Here is a 19,485-nt window from a genome sequence, read left to right on the forward strand (position 1 = left end):
CACAGCTGTTTGTGCCATGGTCGTACACTGTCACCCTGAAGCACTAAGTGGTTCTTACCACTTACCCCTTCCTTCCTTCCTTCACTTCCCTTCCTCTGTCCTTTCTCCATGCCACCTCTCCTCTAATCCTCCTTTCCTTTCATTCTTTCCATTATCCTCTCATTTTGTGTGAAGCTGGTGTTTTTACTACTAATACTTGCACCTCCTCTCCTCTCCTCTGAATGCAGAGAGCTGGATGAAAGATGCTTTTGTATTACCGTTCCTCTGATCCACTGTTCCGTTCCGTAGCTCCCAGGCATTCAGACTAATTTAGTGAGACAACAAAATACCAAAGCAAATGAAACAGTTCATTTACTTGAATTTCCTCATGCAGCCTGTGGTCTAATCAGGCTTATTGAACTGCTAGACATGAAATAAATAGGTGGATAAACATGCTGTGTCTGAGTAGAGTGGCTGCCGCAGCAAAAAAACAGTACTTATCTTTACGGATGCAACTGTTAATCAAACTAATCTATTTAATCAATTATAAAAAGTTATACATTTTAATAGAATAATCAATTTAGATTTTGTGCATATTTATTAACCATTAAGACCTGGAACGCATCATTTTTTAAATCTGAGCTAAAAAGCATCATTTTACACTTGGCTATTCAAAAATAGCAGATATACAAGCTCGTAGCACGGCACCGAGTGCCACGCTACGAGCTTGTAGATCTGCTATTTCTGAAAAATCGTGAAAACGTGTGCAAATCTTTGAATATATTCTTTTAAAGCGAACATTTTTAACTCATCTTTGCTTCTGGGGGTCCTTGAAACAAAATATTTTGAGATGGGGTTCCTCGGCCAAATACATATAATTTTGGGGGTCCTTGACATGAAAACGTTTGAGCACCACTGATATAGAAACATACGTTTTTCAGAATACTGTTGGGATTTAGAAGACATTTGTAGAATCGGCTAAAGGTCTCAATGGGTTAATGTATTTTTTTGTGCATATGGTGTGAGATATGAAACATACTTTACAAAGCACACACACGTCCCAAACATAAAATCCCCAGGTGCTGGACAGAGGAACACTGAAATAGAAAAGCCTGCACGCTGCATCATGCTCCCATAGTAAATCTTATTTGATTGGTCACATCCCCCTTGCTTTAAGTCCAGCAGCCTGGGCTCTCCAAGAGTGCACGGCAGGCCAGGGCAGTGGAGGAGGAGAAAGCCTTCTGAAGCCCATGTGGGCCACAGTCTTCCTGTATTCAGTGTTTGTTTCGGGGAACGTTGGTCAGCCACAGGGCCCAGCAGCCCTGCATGGTCAAACCAGCAGCAGCAGCCCCAGGCTTCCAGCTGGATGGGAAACGCTTAACCACCTAAACCCTATTTTTTATATTTCGTTTCTCCAGGGGTCTGTATTATTTTTGACCTGCTCTACACCAAATCTCTTCTGCGATCTACAAGCTCACAATGCGTCGCATGTTGTGTGAGCTTCTATTTTCACCGAAAGTTTGCCTTCAGACAAAGCGGGATGTGGTTAAACACTCCAATGTTATTTTGGTTCTGCCTTTTGACGTGTGTGTGTGTGTGTGTGTGTGTGTGTGTGTGTGTGTGTGTGTGTGTGTGTGTGTGTGTGTGTGTGTGTGTGTGTGTGTGTGTGTGTGTGTGTGTGTGTGTGTGTGTGTGTGTGTGTGTGTGTGTGTGTGTGTGTGTGTGTGTGTGTGTGTGTGTGTGTGTGTGTGTGTGTGTGTGTGTGTGTGTCCAAACTATGGTTCAGAATAATCGCTGAAAGACATCTCTTCTTTAAGAATAGTTCTATGGTGTGTGCTTTACCCACTGTTGTTGTGCATCTCTTGATTATCTCCGTCACCTTTGACCTTTTCAACCCAAAATGTCTTTGAAACAGCCCACTGATCCTTCCCACCAAGTTTCAAGAATATTCACTAGTCTGTTCTCACGTTATCTTGTTAACCAATTTAATCCTGCCTAATAGAATATTCAATCAATCAAAATCCTATAGACCGACCTTTATTGATCCTGCGGTGTTAAAGATACTGGGATTAGGCAAGGTGTACCAGACACCAGGTATACTATGGAAACACTTCAGCACTTGGACTTGTAGTATATGTACAGTAAATACATGTACAGTATTGTGATGAATATGTACTAAAAGAAGGAATAAACAGTCTTAACCCCCAATTAGTCCAAGAACCAAAGCACTCCTCTATACTTTATTGTAGGATGAATAGCGGAAATAGCCAATCTGCAATCTCATAGATGTTGATAATGTTAATAAAGTATTCAATCAATCGATCAAACAAAAAAACGAACGCACACATACAAGATAGGGCCGATTACAATCCCTTTCCAATGCCTTGCTGTTGGTAGGGTAATAATGAGTAGTTAAGAATGACAGGGAAGGAATCTTAATAAATACTGTGGGAAGATTTCAGCCCATACTGTGTTGTGAATAAGATCTGGTATTAGTCTCAGTCAGAGCACTGGGCCAACAAGAGAGGAGTTCCAATGTTTAATCCAGGCCCTATTGCAGTTGACTGTTATTATTATATATTGACTTTTTATATAGTGATTTCTCATTATGAATTTAAAGTTCTGCAATGGGTCATATTTGGCACCTTGTCTTTAACTAGCCAGAGCATATCACACACGCACAGGATTGGATAATAGTAATAGTATTATATGTTTATGTTAGATAATATCACAATGTAACAATTTAATAAAAAAACACCCTCCATCCAGTTAAGTACATGGGAGTGTGTGTGTGTGTGTTTGTGTGGACCCCGGGCAAAGCGCCATGGTAATTTCACACTCCGGAGGAAAAGACAACAACCGACAAGACGACTTGAGAGCGCCCAAAGAAACAAAGACGGTCCCTTATACATGTGAACGAGTCCCGGGCGATGGCTCGGCTCCGCCTCTCTCCCGAGTGCCATGGCGGTGGACAAAAAAGAGCAAAGCGCGTTTATCTTTCCACACAATTTGAATTTCACCCAAAAGCCCCAAAAAACCTGCCAACGCTTTGAATGGCTGCATGCTTTCAAATTAGTTTGATATTTTTTCCCCCCGTTCTATTTATTTTGGCTGTGCGTGCCGTATCCTCCTCATGTGCCTTGGCCTGCTATTTCCTCAAGTGCGCTCACAGCTTGACTATTTTTCTAGCTTCCTTTCAGCCTAAGAACCTTTTTATCTGGCAAATTTTTGTTTTCATACTGTATATTCAAGTTTCGCACGCGGTGTTTGAAATATACAGAAAATCACTGATGTTCCGTTTAGTAATGCTATACTACTGGATGAGAGTGGTGTAAAGAAAGTACATTTACTCAAGTACTGTACTTAAGTACAATTTTGAGGTACTTTTACTTTACTGGAGTATTTCCAGTTGTCTATACTTTTACTTCTACTCCACTACTGTACATCTCAGAGGCAAATGTTGTACTTTTACTCCACTACAATCATTTTAAAACTTTAGGTACTAGTTACTTTGCAATTATAGATTAGTATATTATAAAACACACATTAACCACTTTAGCCCTATTTTATACCGAGGCTATTTGAAAATAGACGATCTACAAGCTCACAACGCGTCGCGATGCGAGCTGTAGATGTGAGCTTGTAGATCTGCTATTTTCAAACATTTCAGTACTTTTACTTTTGGTACTTTAAAGGTAGGGTAAGTGATATTTTTGGGTTAAAACAAAAAGTATTTTGTTAAAAGGTTAAAGCACTATATTCTGATAGTAATCATTGCTATAGGGTGTTTTTTCAGTAACAGATGTCTCCCCGTCTCTCCAGCTCTTTAATAAACAGAAAATACATTTTCTGGTAGGTGTCGAAATCTCAGCCAATCAGGAGAAAGTACCCATTTTTAAGCTTCATTTTTATAGTGTTCCTGTTCAAATTTTGCCTGCTCATTTCTTAGTGTCATCACTTCCAATTTCACTTGTTTAATCTATATCCTGATTGATTTCTCTATCCTGATTGGATAAAATTGGAAATGAAACTGAAACTGAAACTGAAACGAAAATGCATTTTCTGTTTTATAAAGAGCTGGAGAGACATGGAGACTCCTTATATGGACAGGACACTCTATAGTAACGAGCACTATCAGCACATAGACCCATTTTGCAATTATTTGAATAATTGCAAATCACTTACCCTACCTTTAAGTACATTTTGATGCCAATACTTTTGTACTTTTACTCAAGTAAATTTTGAATTCAGGACTTTTACTTGTAACAGAGTACTTCTACATTGCAGTATTGATACTTTTACTTAAGTAAAACATTTGAGTACTGTTTTCCACCACTGCTGGATGTAATGAATGATATAAGTTGGGACTGGTTGGCAGAGAGCCTGTAAGGTGGGTTAGCCACGTAAACCCTATACTTAGTTGATCTGATGCCCAAGGGCTCTATACTAGGCCCCCTCCTGTTTTTGTTTTACACTAAATATCGTTGCCAAAAAATAAAGCGCCACGTTGTGAGCTTGTAGATCTGCTATTTCCGCCGAATGTTTGCCCCAGACTAGGGATGCTATAGGGTTCAGGGTGGTTAAGTATGAGGCATACCTTTTGGTATAAGTACCAGGAGTTGGATTTGTGTGAGAAACGAAATGCTCAAATGATGCAACATCAGGTGCGTGTTTGTCTAGAGAGGTACGTGTGCAAGCTGTGGGAACGAGTGAGTCATTGTCTACTCTGTCTAGGAAAGATCCTACATGCTTTTAAGCCCTTAGGAGCCATTAGGCACCTGCTGGGGCCTTGGCATGCATGTACCCGTCTTTCTTTGGATGTGCTGTGCTTACACACACACACACACACACACACACACACACACACACACACACACACACACACACACACACACACACACACACACACACACACACACACACTGTATGTATCGTTGCTGTCGGGTGGAATGCTTGTATGTCCAAAACCGTTACTGTTCAGGACATGAGGATAAAAGGGACGTTGTTCCAATGGATCCAATGTCGTTATTTAGTCACGAGCTCTTGTTAATGCTTTTCATTGGTTCAATATTTATACAACACAGACACACTTTCACATTCCCTTTAGAACATGTTTAAAAAAATAGCTGATCTACAAGCTTTGTGAGCTTGTAGATCGGCTCTTTTTGCTTTAGCTTGACACTGCTGTATGACGAAGTAGAGCATTAATTTACGAAAAAACTGAAACGGTAGAAAATGGAGATACAAGGTTTCTGCCCGAAAGAAACGATATGCACGCACACACACGCGCATGCACGCACACACACACACACACACACTCGCACTCGCACGCACACGCACACGCACACACATAAAGGCACACAGACAAACACACACACACACACACACACCCCTCTATATGTACAGCTGACAGCAGGTGTGTCATATGAAAATTTGTCCAAGGGTGAGTCACATTGTGGCAAATTGACGTCAGTCTATCTCTGTAGGAACAGGTTTATCATGATCTAACTTGATCAAAATTGTCAGTGGGGGAAGCTTTGGTACGAAGTATTGTAGCACTACCACAATGTAGGAATACTCTGCTATTTTAGAATAGCCAAAAAATGTAATATGGCGTTTGTCATTTTACTGGCAACCCCCACCTGGGGGTCCCTCTCTGGACCCTACTTTGAGAGGTCCAGGTCGTCGTCGGACGAGCCCTGCAAACGGCATTTCCACTCATCTTCTCCATCCTTCATACTGTACATCGCCAGTATTTCTCTCTTTACATTTCCATGCAGGTAAAACAGTTTGGCTGTGAATAGTGGGTGGCACTCATTGCAAAAACACACAGGCTGTTGGCAGCGCAGCACCAACACAATGGAGGCTGATTAATGAATTCAGTGCACTGTGCTGCTGTGAGATTTGTCTAGGAATATTAACTAGGTCCAAATTACAGTGTTCTTGACATGAGACGGAGGAAGAGGACACACACACACACAGACACACACACCCCCACACACACACACACACACACACACACACACACACACACACACACACACACACACACACACACACACACACACACACACACACACACACACACACACACACACACACACACACACTCTGCCTGAGCAAATGCATTCAAGACATGTCTGCCCTTCTTTCTTTCTGAACCCCTCCTCTCTCTCCCTCTCATTGTTCAGGAGCTTGTACAGTGCTGGCCACTGTCATTCAAACAGTCGGCCTCGCTCTGTAATTATTAGCTTGTGTGTGACTCACGCCGCGGTCGGCTCACTAGAGACCGGACCACCTGTTCATCTGCCTCCAGCACATTTTCCAAAGGCCCGCCGGGCTCCTCCATTAGCCTTAATGTCCAGGACTATATAAAACCCTCGTACTGAGGATCCACACTTCTCTAGACTGTGTTACATTAACCCATTAAGACCTGAGGCTGATTCTACGCAAATGCCTTCTAAATCAGTAGTTTTCAAACTTTTTCATACCAAGGACCCCCCAAAATGATACGAATTTGGCCGTGAACTCCCCCATCTGAATAGGGTTTGTGTCAGGGACCCTCTACCCCCCAGAAGAGAAGATTTGTGTTAAAAAACGCTAATATTTTCAAGCACTTTCAAGATTTATAAAAAAAAATCTAAAATAGCAGATGTACAAGCTCGCAGCGCGGCACAAAGTGATGTGCTGTGAGCTTGTAGATCTGCTATTTTCTCTATTTTTGCACGCCACCATTGTACAACGAAATGCGGTATAATACGCAGCTTATGTGGTTAATCAGACTAATTGATTAAGTAGATTTTTTTTTAATCTATTTTTTTTCCAGTGTCGATTCGTTGATATATGAGAAATTTCAAACCATTATCACAAAAAAAACTTGCTTCTCGATTAGCGTACGTGACAAGATCAAATCGGTTATATTGTTGGTTAAAGAATTTTGGTTTCGATATATTTTTTGATGAATTGCCCTCCCTAACTGCAGGTCACACAACTCAGCTTACACACTTCCATTCATGCAGCATTTCGTCTGTCAGGTGGAAACCATTATGTTACTTTTCAGGATTCAAAGTAAAAAGAAACGGCAAAAGTAGTTTTGATGCTTTTGTGTGACGCTATAGCATGATCAAGTATAGGGCATTAACACATGGAATGCCAATCGCGTAGTGATCTACGCGAACCTATTTAAAGCCGCAGCGTGCCAGTCGCGTAGATCTACGCGAACCGCCGATTCGCGTTGATTTTTTCCCAGGTGCACTTTCGGAATTTTTTGATCCATTTCCGGTTCTGGTTTGAAGACCGGAAACAGAATTATTTGGGATCCGGTTTTGCCGATCACGTCGGCCCCCATTCTAAAGCGCACACTGAAACTCAATTCTCTTCCTGTAGTTTTTTCTCCTCGCATATCACTGTTTAACGTAATCCGCTCTAACTACAACCATGGAGATCCGTTTGACATGTGGTTTTCACTGGTAGATCCAGTGAGATCTCGCGGATGTAAACAGACAGTGCACGGCTCAATCTTAAGGATTTTAACAAGATCTATGGCGACGTGAAAAAAACAACAATAACACGTTGGCACTGGTGAGTACATTATGAGATTAACGTCTGGCATGGAATGTGTTAATTTATGGAGAAAAAAAAACACGTTAAAGTAATGGAGATAGGAGGTTATATTGCCCGACAGCAAGGATTTGCCAGATGTAGAGGAGTCCCACTGTCAGTGTTGTGGGGTTTAACTTTCCAGTGGAGCAGGCCAGCAGAAGAGGTCCGGCGGCTCTCTGGGGGATTTAAGTCACATCGATGCTCCACAGTTAGCGCAGCAGCCAGCCTGAGGCTTCATTAAACAGGGACACGTTTCCACCAAAGGTTACAGAGTATCTGTCAGGCTAATTGGCCACGTGTGACTACCGAGGGTCACTGCCGCGCCACCTTCATACTGCCACGCCACCTTCATTCCTCCTCCCTCACTAACCTTCCACCTTCTTCCCTTTACAAATGTCTGTTTAGCAGTGTGGGTGGAAGAAGTGCTCACGTTTTTTTCTTCTTTTTTACTTGAGTAAAAGTATCAATACCACCATGTAGAAATGCTCTGTTACAAAGAAGTAAAAGTCTGGTTTTACTTGAGTGAAAGTACAAAAGAATTGGCATAAAAAATTGGAGTACCAAAAATTAAAGTACTCAGCAGGATCTACAAGCTCAGATCTACAAGCTCACAACACAACGTTGTGAGCTTGTTGATCGGCTTGTGTGTGTGTGTGTGTGTGTGTGTGTGTGTGTGTGTGTGTGTGTGTATATATATATATATATATATATATATATATATATATATATATATACGTTAGTGTATGTTCTCTAATAATACTCTAAATCTACAAAGTAACTAGTAATTAACATTTTCAAAAAATTCGAGTGGAGTACAAAGTACAATATTTGCCCCTGAGATGTAGTGGAGTAGAAGTTAAAGTAAAAGTATTTAACATTGGAAATACGTAAAAATAAATGAAAACGTTACTCAAATACAGTACTTAGTTACTTTCCACCACTGCTATTTAGCCACCTCTCTCTCATTCCCTTTCTCTCCTACCATCATGTCAAACATTTGGTTGTCTCTGGCTCTGTGATTATATCTACATCTCTCCTGGTGTACTGTACTACCACCTCCCTCTCTGTGGAAGCGAGCGAAAGGCCATCTTTTTTTGTCGGTTGCTGGGATACCAGGGAAAGTGAACATTGTGTGCGTGTGATTTTTTTATTTTTTTGTCGCAGCACCTATTTAACCCATTAAAACCGGAAAAGCATCTGTGTCATTTTTTTATTTTTATCGTTGGCTATCAAAAAAAATAGCAGATGATGCAAGCGCGCACTTGTATCATCTGCTATTTTTGAATATTTTTGAAAAAAATCTTGAAAGTGTGAAAACTACTGATTTTTAAAAGGCATTTTAAGAGAGCATGTAGAATCGGCCTCAGTTCTTAACCCGTTCAATCCGGAAAACGCATCCGTGTCACTTTAGATTTGAGCCATAACCATTATTTTATACTTTGGCTATATTCACAAATAGCAAGATATACAAGCTTTGTGCAAATCTTTGAATATATATCTTTTTTAAAGCGAACATTTATAACTCAAATCTTTTGCTTCTGGAGCTCCCTGGAACAAAATATTTTTATTTTTAAATATATATATATATATGAGCTTGTATATCTGCTATTATTTATTCGGCATTTGAGCCGCGGGCCACCGTTTGATGAGATTTGAGACTCTCAGAACTTAGAATATTTTGTTGTCGTTGGATAAGATTTTGTCCACAATTCCATGCTGTATTGATGTGGTACAATAGGAGAGATAACAGGCAAACGTTGCTCAAAAGAACAATTCTTTAATTAAGTAATGCAGATGTTTAACAATAATTTTACTATTGAGTGTAAAATGAAACCAAATAGACCAGTGGTTTTCAACCTTTTTCATGTCAAGGACCCCCAAATTGACACTTAGTAGCCCACTTAAGATATGCGTGGACCCTCATAAGAGAAGAGTTTTACGGCTCTAGCAGTGATTTTCAACCTTTTTAATTTCAAGGACCCCAGTTTGACATGCATTATAGGCTACGGACCCCCATTTAATAACATTTATATCTCTGGGACCCCAATTTGTATTGTAAAATCAATGTTAATTTACATGTATAACGGGTCCATTTGGTTCCATTTGTACACTCTCAGAGTTACAGACCTGTAAGGGTCCATTTGGTTCCTACAGTAACTATCTATCATTTAGCTGGGGACCACCTGGAATCCCTTCAAGGACCACTGGTGGTCCCCGGACCGGTCCCCGGACCACTGGTTGAGAACCACTGAAATAGAAGGGTCCATTTGGTTTCATTTTACACTCTAATAAGATAATAAAATAGTCAAATAATAAAATAATAATAGTAATGATGTAAAAAAAAAAGGGCCACTTTGAAACCTTAAAGTGTTTTCATTGTGATACCAATAAATAAAAACTTAAAATATACTACGTTGGTTCCATTGATTGAAATAAACATGCTCTGAAAATGCACGTGGCCCACCCAATCGGACCACTTCACGTGTTAAGTAGGGGTGGGACGATATATCGATATCGCGATATATCGCGATACTTTCTCCCGCGATAAATAATCGATATACTGCCGAAAAAAATCGATATAAAAAAAAAATCTTATTTTTGTTTTTTTTAATTTTTTTGTTTAGTTTGTGATACGTTGTTTTTCCTACTCTGTATTTGTGTAATGATGATTTTGAACTGTTTGGTGCTATTTTATGTGTTTATGAATTGAATACAAGGACTATCGTGATATATCGTTGGTGAAATTTCATGCAATATATCGTGATATCGCAATATGTCGATATTTTCAGATATCGTGATATATCGTTGGTGAAATTTCTTGCAATATATATCGAATATCGTGATATCGCAATATATCGAATATCGTCGAATATCGTGATATATATTGTTATCGTGGGCCTAATATCGTGATATATATCGTATCGTGAGTTACCCATATCGTCCCACCCCTACTGTTAAGTGGTCAAATACATATAATTTTGGGCGGTCCTTGACTTAATTTTTTTTAATTTATTTTTTACTGTTAAGATTTAGAAGACATTTGTAGAATTCACAGAAGCTAAGATTTGAGTTAAAAATGATCGCTTTAAAGACAAATATATATAATCAAAGATTTGCACAAATCTTCATTTTTGAATAGCCTAAAGTATAAAATAATGGTTATAGCTAAAAATCTAAAATGACACAGCTATGCGTTCCCGCATTGAAAGGGTTAAAGCACACTAGTGCTACCCTACACATAGCTAGGGAGAGAGCATGTTTCAACAGCATGGTTAAAGTTTACAGCGTGGTTAAAATGTCTCCATGTATCATTTTAAACATTCATGGAAAATTTTAAGGGATTTCAGAGGCGAGTCTGAAACGTCAATACGCTAGCTGCTGTTTACATACTGTGGAACCAATCGCTATATCCTACACCGGCAACGCAGCTGATGGTGATAAATTAATCATTTGGTTTACAAGACCCTGAATATTCCCACAGTCATTTTGTTTTAAATTCCTGCAAATAGCAAGCTGTGCAGTTGGATGCCAGCCTCCTTTTTAACCAAGCACAGATGTCTCCACACTACAGTATATAAATCAGTTGATTTGTCGAGGCGCTCTATTTGCCTCTTGGAAGAATACACACGTTTCTCTAGAGTGTATCTGATGCCTTTGTCTAGGACCACAACCTTGTACTATATAACCTACAGTACCATACAATTCCCTCCTATTCAATGACCAGAAGCCTCTTGTGATCTAGTACATCAATCAGCCAATCACGTTCACGTTGGACAGAGTATGCCTCCAGTGTGCCTGACTCTGCCGTGTCTGTGTAATGCGGTATAAATCTCTTGAATGTTAAGCAAATGCGTCAGCTACTCTCGCTCCGGGGCCTATTATCAGCAGAACAGGCTGTGAGAGGCTGTGAGATTGAGAATCCTCCACATTTCAATCGCAGCGTTGGTGTCTGTTTATTTAACCCTTTAAGACCGGGAACGCAGCATCTGTGTGTCATTTTTGGGCGGTGTAGCCGCCCCATAGAGTTAAAAATTATAGAGAGGGCACCCGAAATCCCCTCCCATCCACTTGCATTGAGTTGCTCACTCAGCGCATGAAGCGAATTCACCCCTTCTTCCGGGTTAGAAAGTGTGATGGGCGTAGCCTATTTGGGGCCACTGTGATACGTTCTGCGTCACAGAAGTGACGCGTTTTACGTCACAGAGGTGCGCGGCCCCGTGCGCAAGCTTGTGCGCAAGCTCGTGAGTCGAGCCCATTGGTCGAAACAGTTTTCGCTCGTACATTGTGCAGTGGCCCCGTCCGTTTAAGCTGCAGTACCTACGAATGGCCAGCATGTCCATTTCGCTTCAATACAACCACTGGGTTCTGGGGGCTTGAGCCGCCCCTATAAGTGGGGTTGGGACACCTCATTAGTATTAGTTTCCTGCACTGTGATTGGCCCACTTGGCCCACTTTCCTGTACTGTGATTGGCTGACTCTATTGGCTGACTCCATTCAGCACTGTGATTGGCTAGCGAGACACATGATGACATTAATAACCTATAAATAGGATTATGCACTTCCAAAAATCCATTTTTTTTGGAAGTGAGCTTCCATCACTATGATGACCACTGTGATGACCACACCGCTCACTTCACTGGGTGTGATTTTTAGATTTCTTTGGGCTATTCAAAAATAGCAGATATACAAGCTCATAGCGCGGCGCCGAGTGCCGCGCTATAAGCTTGTAGATCTGCAATTTTTTTTAGAATCATGAAAATGTGTGCAAATATTTAAAACATATTTTTTTTGCGGACATTAGTAACTCAAGTCTTTGCTTCTGGGGGTCCCTGGAACTAGATATTTTACATATGTTTGCTTTAAAAAATATATATTCCAAGACTTTCATGAATGTTCACGATTTTTCAAAAATAGCAGATCTACAAGCTCATAGCGCGGCACTCGGTGCCGCGCTATGAGCTTGTATATCTGCTATTTTTGAATAGCCCAAAGAAATCTAAAAACACAGATGCGTTCCAGGTCTTAATGGATTAAGGGTTTCTGGCTACATTTGCCCTCGGCAGTTCAGCACAGCCACCCCTCTCCCTTTCTAAAGTCAACCATTCATTCACGCTCCAGGGCCGTGACTTGGGTAAATGGCCTGTCACAGTGGATGGTGAAGAAGCCGCCTGCTTCAATAACGGAGGAATCACAGGCTGAGAGGCAATGCACGTCAACGTCTCTTCTCCCCGTCTCTCCTCCACCGATGTCGGTCAGTTTGCTCTGACCGTCTGTCCGGCAGGTTGTTAGGCTCGTCAAATTGTCCATCACTTTGGTCCCCGGCGAGAACTCCTGGGAAGCTGACCTCTACTGATTTTAGTGACTCTTGCGCCACCATTAGACCATCTTCCAAATGTACACGATATCTCAAACGTAAAGCACGTATTGCCTTGAAACTTATTGCGCCGAGCAAAGATGCATCCTACTTATTTTGGTAGGCTGCCCTAGCGTGTCTGATACCATGGTGTAGAGCGGCGGGTTCAAAATCTCCGGAGAAAAAAATCCGTGAGATCCCATTGGTTCACCGATCTGTCCGTCAGCCCCCGCCCCGCCCCGTGCCCCTCCTCCCCCAATCTGTAGCATTGAGAGCCCTGACGTCACAACATTTGGAGCGACGCCCACTGCACTCTGGTTGGCTGGGGAAATTAAACACTTCCTATGCCAGGAACGTCAACAGGCTGGTCCAGGCTCTTATTTTTGAGCAAAACTAAAAAATAAAAGCCTGGAGATCGAGGATAGATTTTGGTGACCCCCATGGCCAAGTTTGTTGTTGGGTGTAAAGAGCAGCAGAGCTTTTAGACACCCTAATAGTGGACGTTTTGTTACTGACTGACTGACTACTCATTGCTGAAAAGGACATGCGCCAAAGAGGGCGTGACGTGCAGTCATATCTCGTATGTATCTTGTTTGTTAGCTATTTGCAGAGTTGGAGAGACAAGATTGAACCATTGTAGTGTTTAGTGTACCTGTCCAATCCTCATAACGATTTCAGCATAACTTTAAATGTAATTTACATAACTACATGTCATTTCATATAATACACACAGCACATTTAACAAAGCACCTCGTGGTTATCTCGATTTTGTTTATACACGATATGTTAATTCATATAAATTCTAGCAAACAAACTTGTACTGGCTACAGCCTGGGGGTTTTGATAATATATTTAGTGCTCTCCTACAGTAAGTGTCCCCTGGTTCTGAAAACCATAGGTCTGTCACATCTTATTTAAATGTAGGCTAATTGCTGAGGACCATTATTCTACAACATGCTTTTGGTCTTGCCAACATTGCTGCTTAAACGTTTTCTATCAGGGAGACGGTTAAAACTCTTACAAAGCTTAAATTCGTTGCCTCAGGCGCAGAAGGCAACTCCTTCAGGGGAAGCTGATCTGTATTCATTCCAACTCAATAGGACAATGCCCCTCCTTATTTCAAACATGCACCTTCATTATTCAGTTAATATCCACTCAAGACAATTTGAGTGTCTGGGGAAATATCGTTGGTTTGGCCTCTTGCTGCTTGATGATTCTCTAACAAATTATTGCACAGTATGAAGCACCTCTTCAAAATTAATAATTGATTATCTTCCCTAAAAGCTGGCCAGTGGGCCTTTTTACTCGTACGGTATGCAATATGAGTTTATCTGCAAGCCAAATATCTCTCTCTCTCTCTCTCTCTCTCTCTCTCTCTCTCTCTCTCTCTCTCTGTCTCTCTCTCTCTGTCTCTCTCTCTCTCTGTCTGTCTGTCTGTCTGTCTGTCTGTCTGTCTGTCTGTCTGTCTGTCTGTCTGTCTGTCTGTCTGTCTGTCTGTCTGTGCCCCAACACCTTAACCCATTAAGACCTGGGACGCATCTGTGTCATTTTTAGATTCGAGCTAAAAACCATTATTTTACACTTTGGCTATTCAAAAATAGCAGATCTACAAGCTTGTAGTGCGGCACCGAGTGCCGCGCTACGAGCTTGTAGATCTGCTATTTTTTTTTAATTGAGAACATTTGTGCAAATCTTTGAATATATATATTCTTTTAAAGCGAACATTTTTAACTCAAATCTTTGCTTCTGGGGGGTCCCTGGAACAGATTATTTTGAGATGGGGGTCGGGGGGCCAAATACATATCATTTTGGGGGTCCTTGACATGAAAAAGTTTGAGCACCACTGATATAGAAACATACGTTTTTCAGAAAACTGTTGTTGTACGTAAGTGAGGCTAGAGAGACTTGACTTTGTGCTTTTTGCCACACTACGAACTCATCAGACAGTCTAGTCAAACAGATGCTCTAATGTTGTGCAGAATAAAACTGCCACTCACGAGGCAGGGGTCAGGATCTAGCTCTGTCAGTATGAGCCGAGGGAGGGAGGCTGACAGACTAGAAAAATGTTTTGCACAGATGGCACCGTAAATGAACTCGCAGTAACAAAGCGAGCGATACTGCACTGGTGTGAATTGAGTGGAACAACTTTCAATGGCTGCGAAGAGCCCTTTAGGCTACTGCCACGTTGTCCTCGATGTGAACAACCAAGTTGATATCTGGGCCTTTATCTGTGTATTAGTATTATACTGCGTCTTCTTGTGTACCGACACGTTCCATGAAAGGTTATGTCCTTTGTGTAAAGGTGTTTTTCATTCTGCTCATTTATTTTCCAGTTGTCATTTAACATGTGCAACTCTGACGCTTGTACAAGTATACTTTGGAGAATACAATAGTTATTGTCAATGGAAAACTGGATGGTGCAGGGTTTGAAATCACGGCTTTCCAGTTAACTCATTCCCTGCTAATGACGTCTTTTGACGGCTGTTTTTAGTAAGCCCACACCGCCAATGATGTCTTTTTTTCCCCGTTTGTCACAAAGAACCAGGAGATAACACAATCCAAATATTTACTGCTCCATTCACTTCCCTGTTAACATAATGACGGAGAAAAAAAAACCTTTTTCCCTGTGTCTTACTATGTATTTTTGAGTGAAACATGCTATTTTCAAAGGCGGACAACAAATGTCAACGAGAAAAGCACGCCAACCCCAAGAAAAGCGCCTTTTCTGTCTCTCTCTCTAACCACTGGTCATCCAAGATGTTCCATCATTAACAGGGAAATGAAGTGTGTTAATGAACTGCTGTAGCCTGGGTTTACCTGGCTAGAACTGCTGTGGGTTCTGTGTTCTCTCCGTTTCCCCGGTACTCCCCTGGTAGTAGCAGCCTCCCTATCATCTGAACCAAGATTTGTAGGTCAGCTTTGATGCTGTGCAACTTGTAACAGCCTCTCACTTCCTCTCTGTTGTTCCCTTACCCGCGTCTTTTGTTGTTTCCTCCATCTCCCTTGTCAATATCTACAGTTGTACGGGTATATACTATTATATACTGTTGGTCTGTTTTGACACCGCTTCTTGTTTCCTTTTTCTGTATTGCTGTATACAACAGTACTTTCTTTCCTTACTCCTGTAACTTTACCTGTTCCTTACTCTTCACCTGTAACTAGATTTCTTTGGCTATTCAAAAAAGCAGATATACAAGCTCGTAGCGCGGCACTGGTGCCGCGCTACGAGCTTGAAGATCTGCTATTTTTGAAAAATCGTGAAAATGTGTGCAAATCTTTGAATATACAGTATATATTTTTAAGACATTTTTAGAATCGGCCTCAGGTCTTAATGGGTTAACTGATGTGCTGCCTCTGGGCGACTGATATCCCCTCACGGGATCAATAAAGGTGTCTATCTATAAAGGTATCTACTGTATCTATCTAATACCCCCCCCTTTCTTCTACAGGATCTCAGCTGGTCTATCTCAAGTTGAGTCCGGTCCGGTTGTATATGGCCAGAATGCAGTCCATCCTGTAGGAACTGTGGCTAAACAGCAAACCTTCCTTCCTTCCTTCCATCAACCTCCCGCTCTGTGAAGGTGATCCTTTTTGCTGCGGTCTCCATAATGATTAGCCTATCGCCTTACAGGGATATGCTAACCTTATTACCAACCGCAAGACCAGTTTGAATTTGACATTAACTCAATGTACTGCCGTGCACTTTGGAGCAGGGGTGCAGCCAAAGGTCAATGCAAATTGCTCATGCTGATCGTTGCTGTTGTGGTGCGTTTGCATATTATTTGTGAGTTTGCATAATATATTTAATAGCCACAGCACACTATAGACTGTCAAACCTTATAAATGTGCAGGTATATATTTTATATTCAAACATGTATTACCTCCTCTAACATTAATTACAGAAATAGAGATAATATCTGATATTTCTTTGCTGTCGCAACATGCAAATTATTTTAATGGCAGGTGGTGATGAGACATGCCCACTGACCTGGTAGAACTGAGCCTGTTATCTGTTTATGAACTTGAACTCTCTAATGATTGTTGGGTGGATGTTTCAATCTAGCAATGCATTATCTGAAAGGCTATGAGTATGTAGGGCACAAAATACTGGACAAATACTGGAATGTATGCCAGTGTTGGCATTGCATGTAAATTGAATCAAGTGTTTAATTGACAAAGCATTGTGTGCGGTGCTTTTATGAAGGTCACTTAGCATGAGCTTCGCTTCTTCTTCTCTCCTCCAGCACCCCATGAATTGGTGAGGTTCCTCTCGGTGAACATAATGCTGCAGACCTTCATCTGAGGCCCCTTCGCTCCCCCTCCCATCCCACACCCCCCTACCTCGCCTTCCCCCTCTCCTGGCTGTCCTCTCCCCCCCGCTCCTCTCTGCCATGACCAGCCTGAAGCGCTCCCAGACGGAGCGCTCGGTCGGGGGCTCGGTGCCCGCCACCGACGAGTTCTACACCCGCCGCCTGCGACTGCCCAACGGCGGGGCGCCGCCGCCGCGCAGCGAGAGCGCCCACATCTCCTCGTCCGCCGCCGGCACCAACCCCGGCGTGCCCAAGATGGGGGTGCGGGCCCGCGTGGCCGACTGGCCCCCCAGGAAAGATGGGGGAGGCGGGGCGATTTGGCACATCACGGTGGAAACTGACTCTCCCAGCACCACCATGACCAGCTCTTCGGGCTCTTCAGGAGGAAGCGCAGAGAGAGAGAGAGATCGGGTTGGAGGAGGAGGTGGTGGAGGAGGAGGAGGAGGAGGCGGGGGGTCGGCCATCACAGCCCACAGCAACCTGTCAGCCAAGCTGGGTCACCTGATCAGCCCCCAGGACTCGTCCATGCTGCGTAACATCCACAACACCCTGAAGAACAAGATGCAAAGCAAAGGCAAAGACAACCGCTTCCTCTCGCCCGACGGCTACCTGGGCTCGCCGCGCAAAGGCATGCGCCGCATCCGCCAGCGCAGCAACAGCGACATCACCATCAGCGAGCTGGACGGCGACGGCGGCGAGGGCTGGTCCTTTTCCGGATGGACGCCCATGCACCGCGAGTACGGCAGCACGTCGTCCATCGACAAGCACGGCGTGTCCGGGGAGAGCTTCTTTGACATGCTGAAGGGCTACCAGTCCACCGACGATCAGCGCAGCCCGGCCCCGGAGAGGCTGGGCGAGCTTCTCACCGTCGCCCCCATCAAACAGCCCGCCCTGGACCTGCCCGACGGGGGGCCGCCCAGAGGCAGCCCCGCCAGCCGGCTGAAGGAACGGGAGAAGCACCTGAAGAGGAGGTCGAAGTCGGAGACGGGCGGAGAATCGATATTCCGTAAGCTTCGCAACGTCAAGGCGGAGGGCGATTCGTCCCGGGCCGGCTCGGACGCGGAGGACGGGGGCAAGGGAGACGAGATCGGCCCACCCGCCAAGCCCTGGGTCTGCCAGAAAGGCTTCGCCCACTTCGACGTTCAGTCGCTGATGTTCGACCTCAACGAGGTCATCCATGGCAGGCAGTCCGGAGGCAAGCGCAAGAACACCACCACCGGGGCGTCTGCCGCCGCCGCCGCCGCCTCCTCCTCCTCCTCCAATCAGAGCGGCGGGTACGGCTCGCCCTGCGGCTCCCAGGAGGAGCTCAGCACCAAGGAGGGTACGGGGGGAGGACACGGCACCGGTCCTGCCCTCGATCCCGGGGACGACAAGAGCAACGACCTGGTGCTTAGCTGCCCCTGTTTCAGGAACGAGATCGGAGGAGAGGGTGAAAGGAGCATCTGTCCCTCCAAACAGGTTAGACTGATCTGTATGTTGTTGTCTGTTGTTTTTTTCCCACACATTAGTCAACATGCTCACAAGCTGCTAGTTTGCCAATACAGGGATGATGCCATTCAGATTTTTCCTGTATAGTGCGACTTTTCCACTGAACACCACATTGTGATTTGTATGGCTTTGCTTACAAACTGCTCACATAGCTACTTTACTACTGATACCTAAAGATCACAGACAGCATGACAGCCATGTACTGAATATTTTTGTTTTGAGTGGTGCTAGCCACTCCAAGGACTGACTTTGTGTGTGTCTGTCCGTCTGTCTGTCCGTCCGTATGAGCACAGCCTCAACAGCTCTGTGTCCGTATGAGCACGGCCTCAACAGCTGCAGCTGATTGCAACACAAAGATGCAACCAGTTTACTTTTTTTTTTTTTTTGCATCCCACGATTTTGTAACCCTATCTTTTACACCCAGTGCCAATTGTCTATGTAATCCTGGGCACTACCTTCCCTCTGCCAACCTAGGGAGGCCAGGGCCGAGCTCATGCTTCCTTCAATGCATGAGAGCCAACTGACCTTCTTGTCACCTGACAGGGGAGAGTTTCCCTGGTTGGACGTAGTGCGTGGAAGGAACACGTTATTCCAACCAGTTCCCTTCCCCTCCATCAGGCGCCCCGGCTGGCCAGGGGGAGGCAGTATAGTGACCAGGATTACTGCATGTTTTTGTGAGGGTACCTACCCTAGGGGCAACCAGTTTACTCTAATTAACTCATCAAAGGCACCACTCTCTTCACACTGGGTGTG

The 19,485-nt window shown here is 43.4% G+C and overlaps 1 protein-coding gene across 3 annotated transcripts in view; it reads left to right on the forward strand.

The window, feature by feature from the left end:
• Positions 1-19,485, forward strand: part of sipa1l1 (signal-induced proliferation-associated 1 like 1) — a 139,333-nt gene that overhangs the window by 66,721 nt on the left and 53,127 nt on the right. For all 3 annotated transcript variants that reach the window (XM_080453627.1, XM_080453626.1, XM_080453628.1), the window contains 2 exons: positions 16,384-16,515; positions 17,179-18,702. In XM_080453627.1, coding sequence (XP_080309753.1) covers positions 17,326-18,702 — 1,377 coding nt within the window. In that variant the 5' untranslated portion in view covers positions 16,384-16,515; positions 17,179-17,325. The remainder of the gene's footprint in view (positions 1-16,383; positions 16,516-17,178; positions 18,703-19,485) is intronic.

Source organism: Gymnoscopelus braueri (genome assembly GCF_963280865.1).
Source record: "Gymnoscopelus braueri genome assembly, chromosome: 16".
Taxonomy (NCBI): Eukaryota; Metazoa; Chordata; class Actinopteri; order Myctophiformes; family Myctophidae; genus Gymnoscopelus; species Gymnoscopelus braueri.